The 21,863-nt window shown below is 45.9% G+C and overlaps 1 protein-coding gene across 1 annotated transcript in view; it reads right to left on the reverse strand.

Annotated features, from left to right (window-relative positions):
* Window positions 1-15,242, reverse strand: part of STIMATE (STIM activating enhancer) — a 54,971-nt gene extending 39,729 nt beyond the window's left edge. Inside the window, exon 1 of the mRNA XM_049640699.1 lies at window positions 14,932-15,242. Within this exon, the coding sequence (XP_049496656.1) occupies window positions 14,932-15,091 (160 nt within the window). The 5' untranslated portion in view covers window positions 15,092-15,242. The remainder of the gene's footprint in view (window positions 1-14,931) is intronic.
* Window positions 15,243-21,863: the final 6,621 nt, after the last annotated feature.

The following is a 21,863-nucleotide window of genomic DNA, read 5'->3' on the forward strand; positions in this document are numbered from 1 at the left end:
CCACATTGTTAGGTATTTGAATTTTGTGGTCTTCCTTTAATGAGTACCGAAGTTTGCTGGAGTAAGCAGTTAAGTCTGTAAAACAGTTTGATAATTCTGAGGCTTCTGCCCCTTCTCTCTCTTTTTAAGTTTATTTATCTTGAGAGAGAGATAGAGAGCATGCGTGAGGAGGGGTCAGTCAGAGAAGGAGAGAGAAAGAATTCCAAGCTGTGCTGACAGCACAGAGACCAATGCAGGCTCGAGCCCACAAACTGTGAGATCATGACCTGAGATGAAACTAAGAGTTAGACGCTCAACCAACTGAGCCACCCAGGCGCCCCTCTCTCCCTTCTCTTTTATATCAATTCAGAGGTATAATTTATATACCCAATACATCCATATTAAATACAGTTCAAGAATTTCGAGAAATGTATACACTGATGTGACCCTCACTACCAACATAGTAATTTCCATTACCCCCAAAAGTTATCTCATGTTCCTTTGTGGTCAGTCTCACCGTTACCACTCCAAGGCAACCACTAATCTGCTTGCTGTCACTAAAGATTCCGTTTCTGGAATTTCATACAAATGGACTCACATAGGACATATTCTCTTGAGCTGGAATCTTTTGCTCAGCATGTTCATCTATGTTGTTGCACGAATCAGTAGTTCATTCCTCTTTGTTGCTGACTGTATCCCCTCATTTGGATAGATCACAATTTGTTCATCCATTCACATGCTGATGAACATTTGGATCGTTTCCAGCTTGGGGCAATTATGAATAAAGTTGTTATGAATATTCATGTACAAGTCCTTTTGTGGCCCTGTTTTCTCTTAAGTAAACGTCTAGGGACAACATTGCTGGGTTATATGGCAGGTGTGATTTTCTTTGTAAGAAACTTTCAGTTTCCCAAAATGGTTGTGTCATTTTACATTTCTGCTATCAGTATACAAGAATGTCAAAGTTCATATTCTCTTCAACTTTTGGTATTGTCAATCTTTTAAATTTTAGCCATCCTTGCTGGGTATGCAGTGGTATCATTTAATGTGCACTTCCCTGATGAACATCTTTTCATGTGCTTATTGGCCACCTGTATATCTTCTTCAGAGAAATGCCTATTCCAATCCTTTGCCTATCATTAAACAACACTGTCTTTTAACTGAGTTGTTAGAATTCTTCACCTATGCTGGATGCAAGTCCTTTGTCAGATAGTTTTTCCCCAGTCTGCGTCTCACCTTTCCATTTTCTTTACAGTCTATTCTGAATGTCAGAAATGCTTAATTTAGATGAAGTCTGACTTATCTTCCATTTACTTTATTTTTTTTTAAGTTCAAGCTTTTTGTGTCCTAAGATCTCTCTGCCTATCCCAAGGTCACAAAGACTTTCTCCGATGTTTCTTTCTAGAAGTGTCAGAGCTTTTGCTTCTACATCCAGATCTGTGATATATTTCTGCTCAATTTCTGTGTATGGCATCTGGTTTGTTTTTAAGCTCTGTGCCCTTTCCTGGGTTGGCAGTTAAGTTTGCAAGCAGCTTTCTCAAATAAGGCACAATCTTTTGAGGTATCCACCCAGTGCCCCCGGTGTTCAGTAAGGTCTCTCACCTAACTGGGAAGAAAAACATCTCCCGGCCCTAGAAAGAGTTGAGCTTACATCTTCCCAGCAGCTATTCTTGGCTTTGCCTCATGAGTTTTACCCCATGCACGCACAAACCAATGTTCAGAAAGAGCCTTGAGGAGACCCCTGAGCAAATGTCTAGAGCTTTTCTTTCATGTAGTTTGTTTTTCTCCATATTGTTCCTGGAAATTCCAACTGCTCTGGCTTCCTCAATTCTGTCTTCTCAACTTGGCAAGGCTGCTCGGCTCTGCTTGGGTTTCTGCTTGGGATTTGGAAATTGCCTCCGGCAGAAAGACCACAGGGCTCACCTCATCATTTTCTTTCTCTCAGGGACCACTATCCTGAGCCGCCCGTTGCCCAATGTTTGCAAAGAGTTGTTTCACACATTTTGGTCTGTTTTCTGGTTGCTAACAGAAGATGGGCAAGTTCTATACCAGTGACTCCTTCATTGGCAAAAGTCTCTTTACCCACTTTTGTACAGGCTCAAATGTTAAATTTATCCACATGGGAGAGAGTCCTCGGACTTCAATGACAAGCCCTACGGGATTCCAATCTCAAAAGGAAAAGCCTATGGCTTTTTCCTGGCACACCTATCATGACTACAAAAATGATTGCAATGATGCTCTTGAAGGAAAACCAAGCAGATGAAAGACAATGGGAACCAAATGGTGGTAAAGAATTCCATGTGCAGAGAAGACAGGAAGTCTACAGAGGTTAGGAAAGCAGTGTCCCCATGTCATGAAATACACGTGAACACTGCACACAACAGGCGGGCAGAGCAGTGGAAAGTCCCAGCACTGGGGTGAAACTCACCGGTTTGAATTCCAGGATTCCAATTAGGAGCTGCCACAACCTTAGACAGTTCATTCAGCCTCTCTGTGCCTCAGTTTCCCCAGGTATACAATATAACAGGAGTACCTGCTTCGTGTGGCGAATGTGAGAAATAAATGAGTTAACATATATTTATGGTGCTTACAGGACTTGGCACATAATAAGCACTAAAAAATGTGACTCAGTATCGTCACCAGATCAAACACTGGCCAAAGCACCTTTGGCCAAAATACCTTCAGTGCCTGTGGTTCTGACCTCCCAAGCAGGGGAGGCTTTACAAGAAGAATGAAAACACATCTTACATTTACACAGTGTCAGAATACCTCCCCAAAATTTACTTATTAATTGCAAAGGGAAAATTTTTCACTTCAGGGGAGAGACCTGGAGGGACCACCTTCCTCAAATCATCACGAGAACTTCACCAGCGCTGGGGTAAACCCACATCAGGTGCCCCAGGTTCTGACGCACTGAGGAGGTCACAACATCACTTATGCAACATACCCCCCCTCCCCCAAACAACCCAAAGGTAACCATGAGAAAACATTAAACAAACCCAATCTGGGACATTTACAAAACCACTGGCCTGTACTTTTCAAAAACATCAAGGCCAAGGCGCCTGGGTGGCTCAGCTGGTTAAGCATTCAACTCTTGGTTTTGGCTCAGGTCATGCTCTCATGGCTCATGGGTTTGAGTCCCTCATCGGGCTCTGTGCTGATAGTGTGGAGCCTGCTTTGCATTCTCTTTCTCCCTCTCTCTCTGCCCTTCCCCCGCTGACTCTCTCTCTCTCAAAAATAAACTTAAAAAAAAAATTAATTAGTTTTTAAAAAGCATCAAGGCCAAGAAAGACAAAGAAAGGTGGAGAAACTATTCCAAGACCAATAGAGACTAAGTGTACTATGTCTCACTGCTGTCTTCCTGACCAGCTTCCAGGTGGGGAGCACCCAGTCAGAGCGCCCGCATGTGCCAGCCCCGAGCCTGGCCAGTAAGCCAGACAAGGCCCAAGGAAAGGCAGAGCCACACGGAGGTCATACCTGATTAGTACTGACTGACTGTCCTGCAACTTCAAAGGAGACTAGTATGGGCAAAGGTCATTAGGGGGAAGTTTCTTGGAAGCTGGGGAGGATGTGGCTAGGCCGGAAGGAAGGAGAAAAGCATTCAGGGGAAGGAATGTGAGTAAGGGGAAGAGGCAGGAACGGGTCTGGCAGGTTCGGGTCTGGCAGGTTCGGGGGGCTGGGAGAAGAGCAGCCCTGGGGCATCTTGCTGCATCCCAGTGTCCAATAACATTGCTGTTCTTGGCTTAGGTTATAGGGCAGACCATGGTGGCTGCACTGCCTGCAGTACAGAGAGAGTTCAGAAAAGGAGGATGGGGGCACCAGGTCCAGGAGCCTAGCTGTCCTGCAGGATGCCAGGACACCACACCACTTTAGGTCAAGGCAAAGAAGGACCTGCCACATAAGAGTACCTATGGCACCTATGCTATGGTCAGCGTGAGTGAGGGCAGAGGAGCTCCCTGGTACAGCTCAATGCTTCACCAGCTATGAACACCTTCAGACAGCAATCGCCTGCTCCACCCCCGCCCCCGCATCACCTCTCCTCACCCTCGTGCCTCACGTGATCAGAGACCAAAATTCAGCTTAAGCCACGTCCACCCACATTGGCCCAGCCCAAGAATGTCCATTTTGGGGGGAACAAGATCACTATAAAAAAGCTGCACCCAGAATGTTGTCCCATCCACAGCAGTGGCCCTTGAACTACGGTGGTCCATAGCAAGACTACAGTGTATTTGTCGGCTGTATTCACTGATGATTTTTACCTGTTAGGGCAGGGGGTATTAGTAAGTTGTTTACTTAAACACGCTGAAAAAAACCAAACCCATATGTAATCTGCTCAGTGGACTGAAAGGCAATTTAACGTTCTTGTTAATTCTCATTTCATGGATTTATTTTTTTTTTTTTTTTTTTTTTTTTTTTTTTTTGCCAGCAACTAATGAGATTTCTCACAGAGAAATTTGGGGATAGAATTACAAACCAGGGCCCCCTCCGCTGTGTCTAAAGGACCCCCCAGACCCATCTCTTTCTTTCCTAGGCTTCTGGAGCCCAGTTGCCTGCAGAGCTCAGACAGAGGGTGGGAACAGCAGTGGAAACAGCAGACCTATAATCTTCAAGTCTGCTGCGTCAGAACGACCTGCAAATATTTTGGGCCCAAACACATCACCCAAATAGAAACCCTGCCCTGGCACTCTCACGCCGCTTCGGCCAAAATGCTCACACTGTGCTTGGGTCTGGGCAAGAGAGGCGGTGTGCCCTGCTCCCGCAGGATTGTGTCTCAGGCTTGTCATTTAACTGGGACGATGCCAGTACCTCATTTCTCTACATCATTTTTCATGTTACTAAGTGAAGATGTCTTCTAAGAAAACAAAAAAGTCCATGAAGAACACTGATGAGCGTAAGAGGCTAGAGGAGCCCATGGACTAGAACAAAAGCTGGGGGCAGAAAAGCATTTTGAGAGAAGTGAGCATATGAAAAATATAAGGTTGGTCCTGCTTGTGTCCTGAACTACTGTGCATATAACTTAGCCCACGAAAGAGAAAACTAAAGAAAAAGCATGAAAGCTCCTGATACCTCTCACTGACTGAATATAGGAAAAGCCACAGATACTCAACACCAAGTCTTTCAAAGAAATTTTAGAGCCAAGAAAAAAACACCGGTCGAGTGCCCCAGCCAGCCGAGTGACCCTTCTTCCCCTACCCGCGTGCCACTCCACTGCCCCCACATGAAAGCCCGCCCCAGGTAAGGCCCAGCCTCACACAAAGCTGCTCGAGCTGGGCCTGCCTACAGCACGGCATGCCCTTTAGAATGAGGAGGACACTACATCAAACTAAATGTGGGAGGGATGTGTCAGATGCTAAGACAGGATTGCAGTAACTCCAGTTCGAAGTCTTTTCATCATAGGTACAGAGGTGGTTTTAGTGGCTGACAATCCTCTGGCAGGTACAGGATTTCTAGAATGTACCTGACAATTGGCATTCTCATAAGACGTTCTTCAGCAGAACCCAAGCTCACCAAAGCCTGGGACCATGCTCACAGACCATGCCTCCCCCGCCCTGGCATCAGTCTTGTAGCCACACCAGGCAGCTGTCCAGAATGGAGGCCAGGAGCATCCCTGCTTCCTCTACACCTGGGTGGAATATGGTGGGCAGCCAACAAAGCTAGTTAACAATAAGGAACAGCTTCATTTATTAGCTAAAAGCAAGGTCTCTGGAGCTGGACAGCCTGTTCCTCAGGGGGACCCCATGAGATCCAAAAGGGACATGATCAGGGTGCATGGGTGGCTCAGTTGAGCGTCCGACTCTTGATTTCAGCTCAGGTGATGATCCCAGCCCTCTCTCTCTCTCTCTCTCCAGCCCTCTCTCTCTCTCTCTCCAGCCCTCTCTCTCTCTCTCTCTCTCTCTCTCTCTCCAGAGGCACTTGGGTGGCTCAGTCAGTTGAGCATCTGACTTCGGCTCAGGTCATGATCTCACAGTTTGAGTTTGAGCCCCACATTGGGCTCTGTGCTGACAGCTCAGAGCCTGGAGCCTGCTTCAGGTTCTGTGTGTGTGTCTCTCTCTGCCCCTCCCCAGCTCATGCTCTCTCTCTCTCTGCTTCAAAAACAAATAAACATTAAAAAAAAAAAAAAAAAAAAGATTCTCTCTCACCTTCTGCCCCTCTCCCTCACTTATTCTCTCTCTAAAAAAACAAAAATAAAAAATACGTGGGACATGATAAAGTTGCTTCAAAAGAAAGGCTCTCAGAAAAACAGTCCAAATGGAGCATGAGGTAAATGCAGAGGCTGACTTGCCATCCAATAATTTAACGCATCCTCCTTTTTAAGTGCAAGCTATAGGAAAAGACGCTGAACAAGGAAAGCCATCTAGAAGTCTCTGGAACACTCGGCCTCCTTCTCTGAGAGCCTCTGTCCCATGCTCTCCAGCCCCGAGGAGGACGGCCCTGCTCACAGCCTCCTCTGGACTTCAGCTCTCACCACCGCATGTCCCCTTCCCATTGCTTCCCTCCCTGGTGCTGTGCTCCAGCAGGGCTCCCCCATGGACACTTCCCGAGCTGTAGGCAGAACCCCTCATCTCTCCCCTCAAGGCTTCATTGACTCCCTTCGCACTGTCCGGGACACAGCCCCCTCCAGCCAAGAGCCCCCGGAGGACGGGGTGTGGGTCCTAGCAGTCCCTTGTCGAGGCAACACCCAGCACCACGTGTGGCACCCAGGCCCTTAAGCCCTGTCGCTGCACTGTTCTCATCCTTCAGGAGCAACATACTGACTGAATCTGCTCTCCAGGGCTCCCCTGAGAGTTCACTGAGTGATCCACAAACTGAACACATGTAGTTCTTAACAGGGACAACTGTGCATCCTCCCCGCCAGGACATACTGGGCAGTGCCTGGAGACATTTTTGTCTGTCTCAGCTTGAGGGAGGAGGGTGCTATTAGCATCTAGTGGGTAGAGGTCAGGGATGCTGCGAAACACCCAACAACACACAGGACAGCCCCTGCAGTAAAGAATTACTTGGCCCCAAATGTCAACAGTGTCAAAGTGAAAAACTGTGGGTTTGATGGAGAACTTCCCAGGAGTGGGGTGCCTGAGACACTCAAAGTCTACTTCTATGCATACGTGAGGAAAAGGATAACTTATGGGTTATCCCTAACTCAAGGTTATCAACCACACTCCTTAGTCCCCAAGGAAACACAGCAGGAGGGGGGCGCCTGGGTGGCTCAGTTGGTTAAGCGTCCGACTTCGGCTCAGGTCACGATCTCGCGGTCTGTGAGTTTGAGCCCCGCGTCAGGCTCTGGGCTGATGGCTCAGAGCCTGGAGCCTGTTTCCGATTCTGTGTCTCCCTCTCTCTCTGCCCCTCCCCCGTTCATGCTCTGTCTCAAAAATAAATAAACGTTGGGGCGCCTGGGTGGCGCAGTCGGTTAAGCGTCCGACTTCAGCCAGGTCACGATCTCGCGGTCCGTGAGTTCGAGCCCCGCGTCAGGCTCTGGGCTGATGGCTCGGAGCCTGGAGCCTGTTTCCGATTCTGTGTCTCCCTCTCTCTGCCCCTCCCCCGTTCATGCTCTGTCTCTCTCTGTCCCAAAAATAAATAAAAAAAAAAAAAATAAATAAATAAATAAATAAACGTTAAAAAAAAAAAAAAAGAAAGAAACACAGCAGGAGGGCTGTGGATAGGCCTCCTCCTCACCAGTTCCTCAATGGACTCGGGTACCCCCTCCCCAGTGCTTCTGGGAGGCTCCGTCTCTGGGTACAAGTGCCATCCTCATGCAGCCACGGAGAACCTGCATGAAGGCCCAGGCTGAGAAAGCAAAACCTCAGATGTAACTCGTACGTGCACAAAATGATTGGTTAAGTAATTTCAAACGTATATTTTCATGCTATCAATAGCCATAGAACAGCCTGAAGTTCCAGATAACACTTTGGACACAAAAAAAGAATCATAAAGAAAGAAAATCAGAGTTGTTTAAACAGGAAAAAAATGAGGCAAAGTAGCCAGGGTATAGGGTAATCAGAGGGCGCGCCTGTGTGGAAAGAGAGGCAAGAAGGCAGGCTGGAGTAGAGGAAGCGGCTAAGGGGGTTTGGAGTCTGACCGATCTGGCTTACATTTCAGCTCTACAGCTACTAACCAGGACCTTGCTTGCTGTCCCCATTCCTTCCAGGGTGCTTGGGAGGTCCATGAAGTGCTGGGCACAAGAGCCAGCACAGTGGAGACTCAGTACAGAGCAAGCAGCAAGAAAGACACCGGCTCTAGCTGCCGGCGCCCCCCACCTGCCATCACAGGCCCTGGGGCGTGTAAGGCCAGGAACTCGGATACAGGTTAATCACCTGTAACCAGGCTGCCCCATTCTACCCACTGCCCTCTCTAGGCCCACATGAGACTCTGCAGGTGAAAACACAGGGTAGGGTTAGGTGAAGAAAGGAGAGCATTACCTGTACTATAGCCACCTGCTTCGGGTACATGCTAATCAAGTTTTCTACCATTGTGCAGTCTATGAAAAGAGGGCTGAAGGTAAAGATGTTGTGCAAACAAGACAGCAAGGGAAATGTTTAACCTAATTCAGAAAACAAGTTACTCAAGCACCTGTGAAACGTTCTTCAATGGGACTCATGAGTGCAAATACTGTACTAACAATGAGGATGACTTCGCTCCCTGCCCCTTACAAATGCCTGATACTGATCCAGCTTCCTTACACACATTCTTTCTAATCCCCACAGTCCCAGAAAAATTATTATTCCCCTCTTACTGGGGAGCAAACAGAACCTTTGGGAAATATACATAGGTTGCTCAAGGGCACGGTGTGGCAGAAGCAGACGTGGAAGCCAGGTCAGACTGGTTCCAGAGCCAGGGATCCCACTATTTTTAACCACCTCTAAAATTCCTTCAAAGGGACTTCATCTTCATGCAAATATTATACTAACTGCAAAGGATTTTGAACAGATCATTAAAGCAATAGAGGCTTGATAGGCCCCTATAGGGTAATGCTTGACAAACATTATTGAAAAGGCTAAAAAAAATGCATTTCCTTAACTTATCCTACAACTCAGACTGGCCTCTAATTCAGACAACTCTTGCCCTCTTGCCCCAATTTGGCTCCAAATTAATTAAGTTTTACTATAAATAAAGGAGTAGATCACCATTATGGATCCATGCTATACCAGATAAATCAGCATTTAGAAACCTTGAAAACTTTCTAAAAATGAAGACTCCTAACCGGCTACCACACTAATGTCAGCCGTCCTCCTTTCCCCTGTGGGCACAATACCAGCCTGGGAAAGAAAAAGGGAAGTTCTTCCTTAGCTTTGGCTGGCACTCGGGAGGCAGGAAGGAAATGGACATTTACTGAGTGTGCTGGGTGCCAGGCCCAGAGACAGGTGCCTTTTCTCCTGAGATCCAGTTCAGCCATCACTGTGTTTCATTATCTTACCAGGTGACCACGGAGTGAAAAGTTACTGCAGAATAGGACATTCATGCGATCTCAAAGTATTACCACCACCAGAGAGATAATTTATTCATTGTGAAGGGGAAAACGTACCTTTTCAAGGGAGAGATCAGGAAACCTCACCCCTCCACCAAGTAGTCAGCCTTATTATTACTAATCGCAAGACTGCCTGATGTTACACGCTTCCTGGTGCAATGTGGAATGAAGCACACAGCACTGCCTACAGAGTGTTCTTGCTGTAAAAAAGGTTACCTTAATGGAAAACCTCCTCCAGAAAAAACTCAGGAAACACAGGGGTCAGTGAAACAGCTCAAACACCACAAGGAAACACCCAGACAACTCCAGAACATGGAACACTGCACATGACGATTGGCCTGCACTGTTAAAATTAAAAAAAAAAAAAAAAAGAGAAGGGGCGCCTGGGTGGCTTAGTTGGTTGAGTGTCCGACTTCAGCTCAGATCACGATCTCGCGGTTCGTGGGTTCGAGCCCCACGTCAGGCTCTGTGCTAACAGCTTGGAGCCTGGAGCCTGGAGCCTGCTCTGGATTGTGTCTCCCCCTCTCTCTCTGCCCCTCCCCAACTTGTGCTCAGTCTCTCCTTCAAAAATAAATAAACATTAAAAAGAAAGGCAAGGCCATTAAAAACAAGTAACAACAAAAACCAGTGTGTGAGTGTGTAAGTGTGTGTGTGCGTGTGTGTGTGTTTAGGGGGAGATTTTTCTACTGTAAAAGTGACTTCAAAACACAACCAAATGCTATGTGTGGACCTTGACTGGCTCACAGGTTTTAAAAACTCCAGCTATGGGAGATTTGTGATGTGTGGGGTAGTGTGAACATGGACTGGATGTTAGATGATATTGTGGAGTTATCCATTTTCTTACGCATGATCGTGAAACTGTGATTATGTAGAAGACTGTCCTTATTCTCAGGAGACTCAACTGAAATTTTTCGGGGTAAAGTATGATCCTGGCTGCAACTCAGCTTCAAATGGCTTGGCCAAAAAAAAAAAAAGAAAAAAAAAGTACAAAGAGAGAAAACAGATGTGGCAAAACATGAACAATTTCTGAACTAGGCAGAGGGCAGATAGTGTATTATCACTGTATTATTTTTCATCTTTGCTGCATGTTTGACGTTTTGTATGATAAAAACTGGAATAGGGTAGGCAGAGGTGATTCCAGGAAGGGGTGGTCCCAGCAGGTCTGTGTGTACAGAACACATAAGGAGTCTGTTCACCACGTGAGAAAACACCAGGGACTCTTGTATAAGATTAAGATTTCAAGGCTGGGAAGACTGGTTTGTGATGTTACTTTGGGTCTCAGGAACACTATCATTTCTCAATGCCAGCAGTATTTTTGTAAAACACGGCTACCCTCACCCAGCTGGCTAGTCCCCACATCTGTAACACGAAAATAGGCACAGGTAGATTTATCCAAGCTTTCAAAATGCTTGTTGTGTTAAAAACCAACTCTGTCTATACTTTGGTCCAGAACTTCAACTGTGCACGGCGAAAGAGGCTTGCGTTTGCTTTGCATCACACGTCCTGGGAGTAAACACTCCCAAATGCCAACACACACACTGGTCGACGCTGACCTTTGGCTGGCAGCTGGGCCGCTGCCCTGCAGTGGAACAGTGTGCTGAGTTTCCGGGACTGCTCAGCTCTGCTCTGCTGGGACTCTGGGCTGAGTGATTTCATTCAGCCACAGACTGGAGATAAAGCCACCAAAACATGAGGAACTGCTCAGCAGGCAGGTCATGACAAGTCCCTCATTTATTTATTTTTTGACTTTTTTTTTTTTTTTAATATAATTTATTGTCAAGTTGGCTAACATACAGTGTGTACAGCGTGCTCTTGGTTTTGGGGGTAGATTCCCGTGATTCATCGCTTACATGTAACACCCAGTGCTCATCCCCACAAGTGCCCTCCTCAATGCCCATCACCCATTTTCCCCTCTCCCGCCCCCCAACAAGTCCCTCATTTAAAGCATTTTTTTCTACTCAGACACCAAGGCTTCTCAGTGATGTCCCAGAGAACCAGAGCGGGAAGTCCCTTAATAAGCTTGCCTCTGAGTGTGTTCAGCTTTCCTCACATACAGAGGGTAGCTTAGGTGGAGCCTCTGGAAAGCTCACTACTTAGCAAGGTGTCGCTGACACTGAAACATGTCTGTGGATGCTGGCCCATAATAGTCAGTGTGTTTATGTAGCTCGAAGAAAGACTCCAGGCATCACTTGGCACTCAAACTCTCATCCACCTGGGCTGAGACCGTCTAAAAACCCCCACAACAGAGGTAAGCACTGCGATGGGAGATCCTTGTGGGGATCAAAATCCTCCCCTGAGACATTAATATATACTATAATAATGTTATTAATTATTAATATAATAATATTATGTAGCAATAATTATAATAAATTAATCTATATTGTATATTGTTATATTATATATTATGTTATAATATGTTATATATATTATACATTGTTATATATAATAACATTATCATTAATATATATGTTAACATCTCAGGGGAGGATTTTGATTGTATATATATATCAGAAGCCATCCTCCAGGACAAAACCCTCCAGGTAAAAAACACAATAACCTGTAAATGGAGACCAAAAGTGATATTCTGGGCAGAAAAAGAAACAAAGACAGTGGTCTAAGGATCCACTGAAATCAGGGATGTGAAGTGATGAAAAGTCCCTCGGCCTGTCTGGCAGAGAAGGGGGTGCAGCTGATGGCACAGAGCTGGTCTGACAGGAAAATGGGACAGTACCTGCCCGCAGAGCTGGGGAACTGTCAGAGAAGAGAGGAAGTAAGCCCATGGCACAGGGGGACAAAAGCTCTCAGGAAGAAAAGACTATGACCCCAAAAGAGGGTAGGGACTGTTAAACTGCTCAGCAGAGATGACTGCTATTTAAAATATGCTTGACAATGGGGCGCCTGGGTGGCTCAGTCGGTTAAGCATCAGTATCTTGGTTTTGGCTCAGGTCATGTTCTCATGGTTCGTGGGTTCGAGCCCAATATTGGGCTCCATGCTGACAGAAGCCTGCTTGGGGTTCTCTCTCTTTCTCTCTCTGCCCATCCCCTACTCGTGAGCTCGCCTGTACACTCTCTCAAATAAACTTAAAAAAAAAAAATTTTAAATATGCTCAACAAAATAAACGGTGGAATTGATGATGAAGGATGGAGTGGCCTCATCTTCACACACCAAGACCTCCCGCAAGGGCTGCAAGGTGGACGCTCCTGTCATGGGAGCCTGGCACTCTAGCCAGCAGCTCTGCTGGACTGGGGAGCCGACGCCGTGTCTGGGAAGACAGAGCCCCCCAAAGCCAAACCACTCACAGACTTCCCTGAGAGACCCCCTCCCTTTTCCCAGAGGGAAAAGCCCCACAGTTCTCTGGACAGAACCAACAAGTCTAGGAGATGAGCAAGGGCAGACACAGTCCTCGCCCTTCTACCTCTTCTCCCCGACCCTCCTCCTCATCACAGTCCCAGGACCCAGTGCCCATTTCCACACGCTCCCTCCACGTCTAGCCTTACGCTGAGCAAAAGGCCATGCTGTCATCCGGTCTTTGCATACAGAAAGCGCCAACCGCAGTGGGGTTTGCACATGTGCTCGCACCGAAGATTAAGCAAAGCGAGTGTGTCCCTGAAGGCTTCAGGGCCAGTGCCATCACTCTGAACACAGGCAACCTGGCACACTTCTCAGCAGTGGGCAACTCTGCCCGTCATAATCACATTTCATTCTCTCAACCACAAGTATCAAGCCCTCAGGAATAAGTCGGGCCATCGGCATTAATCAAATCCACGGAAACAGCCAGAGCTAGGCTAGGAAATCTTAGGTCAGGGAACACAATGCAAAGTAAGCCTGTAGTTCCTTCAGAGAGAAAGGAGGGCCAGCTGGAGGAGACAGAAGTAGGAGGGGAGTGGAGACCCACGCACAATGTCTTGAAAACACACACATACAGTTCATGCACCCAAGTCAGCAGCTGATTTGGGCTAAGTCATCACAAATTATTCCTGGGGGAACAAGTCGGTATTTGTTCAACAGGGAAAATAGCAAGACAAGTAGAGACTAAAAAGGAAAGAAAAAGTGGCAAACATATACAGTCAGGCACTTGTTGTAAGACTTATCAAGGCCAGACAACCACAAGAAAATGGCATCCAAGAAAAGCCTCTTCGGGTTTACCTGAAGCCTGGGATAATTCACTCAAATAAGCCCTGTGTTAGTTATAACAAGCAAAACTCTAAGTCTAGCAACTCCACGCTGTAAGATGCACACAGCTGCAGGACCCCTCCCTAACGCTAAGGAGCATACTCTCTGCAGAAACTTTCCACTCTGCCCATGTGAGCACAGTGGGGAAGTTTTGAGAACCAGTCATTTTGGAATTAATGCCTCTGTACAGATAGTTATAACCCTTCCTTCCCCAAAATGCAATCACAGGGGCACTCCTAGGCCTACAGCCAACCAAAGCCTCCTGTTACTGTAATAAAGGTAAGGATGTGCGCCAAGAAAACAATACAAACCCATGACACACAGCACACATGACAACAGGGTGGAACTTCTAGTTCTCCAGAAGGGCCATCTGGGGTTTTCTCCTCCATCAGCAAACCCTCAAGGAAGAACCAACGGGGACTTAGCACAGGGATTCGGAGACCTCCCCAGAACCTCTGAACCTCCTCCTCCATTCAGCAAGCCACTTGGTTGTCCCAAGTCTCATGGAAAGGAAGAAAAGTTGAAATACAAATAACAGAACTGCGCTGGGAAAGGGAACCACCAGGGGAGGCCTGAGAAGCAACTTAATTAGGAAAGCTTGGGACAGGGACGGAACAGGCGGACCTATTCAGGAAGGAGGGGAAAGAGGAGACGTGGGGAAGAAGGCAGTCCGAGTGGGTCCTGCTCCAACCAAAACAGAAAAAAAAGCTGGGGGAAAAGGTGAGGGCGAAGAGGCAGGAGGGAGTAGTACTGGGGACGCAATGCATGGCCTTACAATCCAGACATTGCAAAGTAACAGGATTTAAAAGCGAACTGGAGATAGCAAAGCTTTGGGATGTGAAAGAGCAGGAAAAAGCCCAGCATCAGACTAGGGATTTAGAGATGCAGGTTAAAAATGAGAAGGGGAGGCTAGGAAGAGACTCTAAAAGGGGGCACAAAGGACTGTTCCAACTGGGCGTTCACGGCCCCAGGCTGGAAAGTGGAGTAGCCTTAAGTCGCGGTAACAAGGTAGCGGGAATGGGGGGGGGGAGGGGCGGGGAGCTAGTTTTAGTTTTAGGCAGGTATCTCGGAAGAGAGGCATGAGCAAGCTGGAGGAAAGGAGGTGGGGTGAACCCTGGCTAGAGGCTGCAGCGATAAGGCGAGAGACTCAGGACCCTGGGTCGGGGCCAGAGCCTCCTCTAGTTTGGGAATGCCCAGCCCGGGCTCGCGGGCAGAAGGCACCCCAGGCCTTAACTCTGGAGGCGGGAGGGTCCCCGAGGCTGGGCAGGGCCTGCGGTGGTCGTACAGGGCCTCAGGAGAATGGGGGTCCGGGACTCACGCATCAACGTGCTGAAGGCCACGACGCCGAGCAGCCCCTGCAGGAAGATGCCGAAACTGTGCATGAGTGCGCCGCTCTCGCAGCGGCCCGCACCGGACGCGACGGTGGACGGTGGCCCGCCCGGCAGCCCGTGGCTCGCGTTCCCGGCGGGGCCCTGCATGGCGGGCCTGGCGGAGGGGCGCGGGGTGCCGCGGCCAGCCCGCCAGCCCGGCCGGCCTCGCTGCGTGCGGGGGCCGCACCGCTGGGCCCCGGGCCGGGAGTCCGAGACAGGAGCCGGTACCTCCGCCCCGCGGCCCACTCGCCGCCGCGCGTAACCCGACGTCTGAGATCGCAGCGCCCGATTGGCTCGGCCGGGCGTGGGGGCGGGCCTCGGCCGCTCCAGCTCTCTCCCACCACGGGCGGGGCTCCCGCCAGGCGTGGGGGCGGGGTGGTGCGTCCCGGCCACAGGTAGAGCGGACCAGGTGAGCCGGGCAGCACGGACTGGAGGGAGCGAGTCCCGGGACCCTGAGCTCCAGGTCGGCAAGGCAGGAGCAGGGATCGTCTGCGACTAAATTCTTTTCCTTTCCAAGATTAAGCCATCGTAGCTTGCAGAATTTACTAAAAACACTCCTGGATTCCACCCTCAGTTTCCGATTCAGTAGCTCTGAGACCAAGCAGAATAATTTGCATTTTCAGCAAGCGGCCTAGATTATTCTGAAGGAGGCAGTGAGGCAAACAATCCAAGACTCTGCACACAGTAATATTCCTTCCAGTACAGACGTTCGACGTTCTTCTATTTTCCTTGTTAGTACGAAATTGTGGCCAAGAGCTTATCTTAGATTGATCAATCCGCCTGAGTCGACTTTTTTTTCTTCCCTGAGCATAATGTAAATGGTTATTTCAATCCAGTTGTGGTCGTTTAGAAATATACAAGGTTTATACTGAAAATAGGTCAACATATCCCCATCATGTCCATTTTGAACGTGCTTCATAAAGCCAAGTTGTTGGTAACTCTCAGAGTCTCTAATGCCTCCCTTCACGCATGCACGTTTACTCCCACCTTAACCCCTTGACTCCTTGGAAGGAGCTCTCTACCTCTATTAGGGCCTCTAGTCTCTATTGTCCCATCTATCCTCCCAACACCTCTGCCTTTTCTCCAGACACTTCTTGTTGATTCCCTCAAGTCCCCAGCCTTCCTGCTGCATTTGCTTAATGACCATGTACACATATTATTCCAATAGACACTGGGCTGTATTTGTGGAACAATAGATACTCCACCTAGGGAAACTTACCCTTAAAAGATAGTCACCAACGAATTCCAATTATATAAAAGGGCTAAATGCCACACAAAAGCTTTCATGGCTAACAGGAATACTAACCTGATTATCCAGAGAACAGAAATGCTGTTGGCTCTTTAGAGCCCTTCTCTTACAATGCACTTCATAGCTCTGGGTCTTAAACGGCATTTCAGCTGTGTGTACTACTGTTCCCTTTTCTGCTGAATGAACTACTCCTCGTGCTTAAGGCCTGCCTGACCTCCCTCTCCGGTGGGCTTCCATACTACCTTGCATATACTGCTCCACTAGAGCTTTTCATACTGCTAATCAGATGGTTTTACATGTGTCTCTCACACAGCTGAGTGTGAGTTCCCGGAGGGCGGGAAATGGTTTACATTATTCACCCTTACATCCAACATAGCGCCTGGCACACAGAACATGGCAACACTTTTTTTAAATTAAACTGAATTTTAATTTATAAAATTTAAAACTCTCCACAAGTATTGACCATGGGAAAATACAGAAAATCAGGTTAAGAAAATAAATAGGTAAGGGAAAATTGCATTACTGCCTTTAAATCTAAGAAGGTCTCTTACGGGGATGCTCAACAGTTACAGTCCATGTTCAGAGGGAATCAAACAAGAGGATGTGTACTTAAAGCAGAAGAGACTGTGGGCTGAGTATAAGGAGACTGTTAATTGCTTGAAGATACAGGCAGCCTAAGGGAAGTTGCACATAAGAGCTGGAGAATGACGTTTTTGACAAAGCATTGCTCTGTCCTTCCAGGTGAGGGATCCTTAAGGCCCGTTGCTGCTGTACCAAGACAAATGTAGACAAACAAGAAGCATTCTTCCGAGATCAGGGGCAGATTCCCCAACGCCAGGAGCAAGGTCGCTGTGGGGAAATTCTGCTCTTCCTACCTTTCCTGACCTGCAATTAAAAAGTCCCTAAGTCCAGAGGGTAAAGGTCAGACAGCAGGAGAAGGGGGGAGAATTCTGGAAAGGCTCAGTTTATTAAAGTAGAAAGGAACTTTCTCCTCCTTCCAGAGATGATTCTGAGGCCCCACTGGAAAGAGTTTTGAAGGATTTACTCTGGCCAAGATGTCTTCTTTGCTGTCAAATGAAGTTAAACATAGCTTAAGACCTGTATTAATGTTCTTACAACCACTTAAAACTGCCATAATATGCCACAAGTTTATATACACTCTTAATTACAAAAAAAACCCACGCAAAATATTAATCCAAAATAGTTATTTTTTAATCCCTTGAAGTTATACCCATCAAACTTGATGGGAATTATTTTTAATAGGTATTCTTGTGCATATTTCTCCTTAATTATACTTTATCCTCAACTCATAACTTTTAAAATTAAGAGAAAAACAGCAAGCAGGAAGGATACAATGCAATATGCATTTTGTTTTGTTCCAAACAAGCAGCTTAAAAAAAAAAAAAAAAAAGATAGCATACAATAAACAAAGTGCATCAGTTCCAACAAGTTAGTATTAGAAAGAGGCCTAAGGAGAGGGCTGGAACCAGCCAGAAGTCCCACCCTGGCAGGCCTCTGATTGTCTTTAGAGAATATTCAACCAAAACAAGGAAGAAAGGAAGAAGGGAAGAGGAAAAGAAATGAGCACTTTAAAATCTCAAAAGAAACATTTGAACTACACTTCCTTAGAGCCTTCTTGCAAAAGGAGATAAGGAACTGTCCAGTTTTAATTCTGTCTCAACTTTGTAGGGGCCCTTTAGTCATCTGCTTTGTGACTTGATTTTACCCCTAAAGCCTGTCCTCATCCTTCTTCAAGCACTATTTGCCCACCTCCGTTTGGCCAAGCTAAGCACGCAGTTAGGTTGACTAAACCACGTAGAAACCTCAGGACTGAGCTTCCACACACTGTGAGAACAGGCACCATCAGCAATGGTGGCATCATTTCACTAGTCAATATCATCCTTTGTCCCCAAAAATACTCAGAGGCCCTTGCCTCCCATGGCTCAGGGTCCACATTTGACTGCTGGTGTTGAGGACTTGTCCGGCAAGGCTGTAGATTGTTTTCCTTTTAAAACAGTCCTTTGTGATAGGCCATAGCACCAGGACAGACCAGACCCAAACAGTGTGTTAAGTCAGAAAAGACGTAAGTAGGGAGGGAGTTTTAGGCCTGTTTCTCCATTCCCCCCTCTCCTAGTTTTGCTGGTTCTTGTGAAAAATCCAAGAGTTCTGAAACACCAGAAGCAAGAAAACCTCCAGTGCATTTAGTGCCCACCACCTTTTCTATACCTTTACCCCGAAGGTTGCCCTCAGAAATAAGGCTACTTATGTGGTCTGGAAAAAGTACAGAGGAAACCCCAAGTGGGAAAGCTTGGAACCAGATCCACATGGACTGGGCTTTGAGTTTAGAACTCTTCTGCAAAAACTCCAAGTCCACAGGTGGCTTACTTGGATAGATTCAAATTTCCAAAGTATGTACATTCTCACACAAGGGGTGAGAATCATAAAATTCACGAACAGAACGTTGTAAAGTGAATAAAGTCATGAAAGAATTATAACTGCACGAAAGGGTTTTTTGTTTTTTTTTTTTTTTTTTTTTTTTTTGGTTTTGCAGGAGGCTTTGTTCTACAGTTTCTGAGACAGCACCATGACCATAACCATGGTTACTTACAGTGGACCCAGGACCAAGACATTCAAATTTTAAAAGGGGGTCCCTGGTTCCCACTAAGATTTATACTTCACTTGTTAGTGATCTCTTCTCCTTTATTTTCATAAGGCCAAATGATAGCACAGAACACTTGAACTTATGCTTACACACACACACACACACCCCTAGAATACAGGACCAGTGTTCAAACCAAGTACATGTTTCCACTGTTGAGACTAAGCTCCTAACATCTCTCTCAGAGCCGCTGTGGGTATCAATCAAACTAGTGAATGGTGTCTTAAATACAAGTCTTTGGTGATAGGTGCCAAGTAAATATAAGTGTCTGTGAGTTTTCCCCATGTTCCCATCTAGATAATTCTTGCCTACTGTTAACAATTCCCTGATGTTCTGTGTGTCCCCTAGAACTAGTTTTTGGCTTGAGACAGGGGAATGGTTCTGAGTCCTACTCTACCTAAGGCCTCCTAAAGCTTGTAATCTGTATTCAGATGCCACATTAGTGACAGGATTAATACAAGAGTGAGTAAAATATATTCAAGTCCTCAGGAAGCTTTGGTCCAAGGCCCTCTCTCTCACAGTGAGAATAATTTTACTTCCAGGAGAAGAGGCATATAAAGGCCAAGTTCTGAATTGGTTTTCCACATCTGCCTCTATTGTAATTCAATAAACATTTACCAAGAAGCCCATCTCTTCCAGAGGTTGCTAGGTATCCTTCCCTGACCTCATGTATCTACAACATAGATGCTGAGAGCCACCTACATTGCTAAAGAAAGGCAGATAAGTAAAGCCCCATTAAATGCATCCCCTGCATTAGACACCTCAACTCTCCTTCAAATGAGAAGGATGAGGGCAGTTTACAAAGGAAAATAGCACAGTTCCCAGAAGCCCACAAAATATAGTCAAAATGTTACAGCAAATCTTCACGTGCAATGAAAGATTTCCCTAACACACTAACATGGGCTAATAGTGGTCAATCAACTTCAAGTTCCAGGGGGCTGATATAAGTCCATTCACCTGTTTCCAAGCTTGTTAATTCAGGATCAAAAAGTGGATCATGGAAAACTTTCTGACCTCAGGCAGCTGTGGGGCCAGCTGAAGGTGAAATTCAGACAAATGCAGCCCCTCACAATGTGCCTCTCATAAATTTAAGAGGTTGATACCTTTAAAAAACAAAGTTCATGTACCATGTACCTATGTGCAATATACAAACATCTTATCCCAACATGGTGAGTTATTATCAGGTTTAAAATCTGTGTTTCAGAATCACAGGAATCAGACTGTCAATGTTGTCCAGCCAAGCCCCAGCAGCTTTATAAGGGAAATGGAGTCTAAATTTTATACATTAGAAAAAAAAAAAAAGCCCTGGACCAAATTCCCAAACAATTATCCTCTCTCATTTGATATCTGGGAGTGGGGCAGGGGTATATAATTCTCTTTAATGAGGTTGCCTGAGAAACTATATCTCACTATGAGGAACACAAGAAACATTAAGGGAAACCCAACTTCGAGTCAGCTTCTCTCTAAGACAAAGCTGAGCCTGAATAATCATGGTATAGACAGACAAGCCGGCTGAGCCCGGACTACATCCAGATCCAAGACTACTCAGGGCCGTGAGTTTCACCTTTCCAGGGGCTTTGCCCCCCCTTCCATCTATGGTTTCTGGAGAAGGCAAAGAGAGACAATATAACATATTCATTGTTGAATTTGGTAAATTCCCTCTCATAGGAAGTAAATCTCATTTCCCTAAATAAAACAACATTGTTAATTAAGTCGATTTTTTTTCCATTGATCTTCTTTAAGGAACCCCCTTTGCCTTAGTGCCTTAACTGCTGAGCTCTCCAGAAATTTAATTGTGTAAGGTACACCTCTCTCCCCCAATTCTATCTACTTTATACTAATTGTTCCCAAGCATCATATATACATGGGAACAATTAGTGTGTGTGTGTATATATATATATATATATACACACACACACACACTATATATATATATATATATATATACACACACACACATATATATATAGTATATACATATATATATACACATATATATATATATATATATATATATATATATATATATAAAAGTTTCTCTTCCATGGGCACAGAATTAATTACATTTTTTAAACTTGGATCTCTGAGTAAGTTCCAACATATTAATTTTTATTTAAATGAAGCTTCTTTCCAGGTCTACATGGTGCTAACCTAAGCAAAGAGTGGATGCTTTAATATATGATTTGGTTGGAGGCTTGAGTTAAGGTGGTTCATAAATGATCCAATGAAGATAGGGGTGCAGACCACAGAATGTCTGCCAATGTCTATAAACTGGTGTGGATGGGGGAGAGGAAGAAAAGGGAAGTATCACAGTCCGTTTAAATCTGTAATAGTATTACCTTATATTTGTATAGCTGTTGAGAATTTACTCAGTTTTGTAGTTTTAAAACATTTTTATATCCTAAAGATGAGTGATTAGGTTATAAATTTGTGGGTGACTAGGATAATTAAAACACAAAACAGTCAGCAATGCAAACCACTTAAAGGAAGCAATCTACGTGTGTGTTTCCTCATTCGTCTCAGCTGGAATGGTACAGCAAATGCCATTACTTAATAGTAGCTAGCAGTGCTGTCTTAAGTGAAAATTCGCCTGTAGTTTCATGTCAACTTGAGCCGGGCCAAGAGAAACACCGAAAAGAAAACCAAGTTGTTGAACTGCTGAGTGGGAACCTTCAGCTTGTAGATTACATGCCATTTAAAGGTTTAACCAAAAAGACATGTAAATGTGACTAGGCAAAGAGGTTTCCAGAATCCTTAACCACCTCTCAATCTTTGTGCAGCCACTGAGGATATGAGGACACAGTTTTACAGAAACTCCGTGCTCTGCATCACCCCCTGAAACATTTTCTCTCTTGTACTTCTACTCTATCTGCCTGGAGACCCCAAGAAAGAAAGGGAGATGGGTTTACTGTAGGTCCAAGGAACACCTACTGATTTTTACCCAAAGTGAGGACTCTAGAAAGCAAACAGAC

Source organism: Panthera uncia, chromosome A2 (assembly GCF_023721935.1).
Source record: "Panthera uncia isolate 11264 chromosome A2, Puncia_PCG_1.0, whole genome shotgun sequence".
NCBI classification, from domain to species: Eukaryota; Metazoa; Chordata; class Mammalia; order Carnivora; family Felidae; genus Panthera; species Panthera uncia.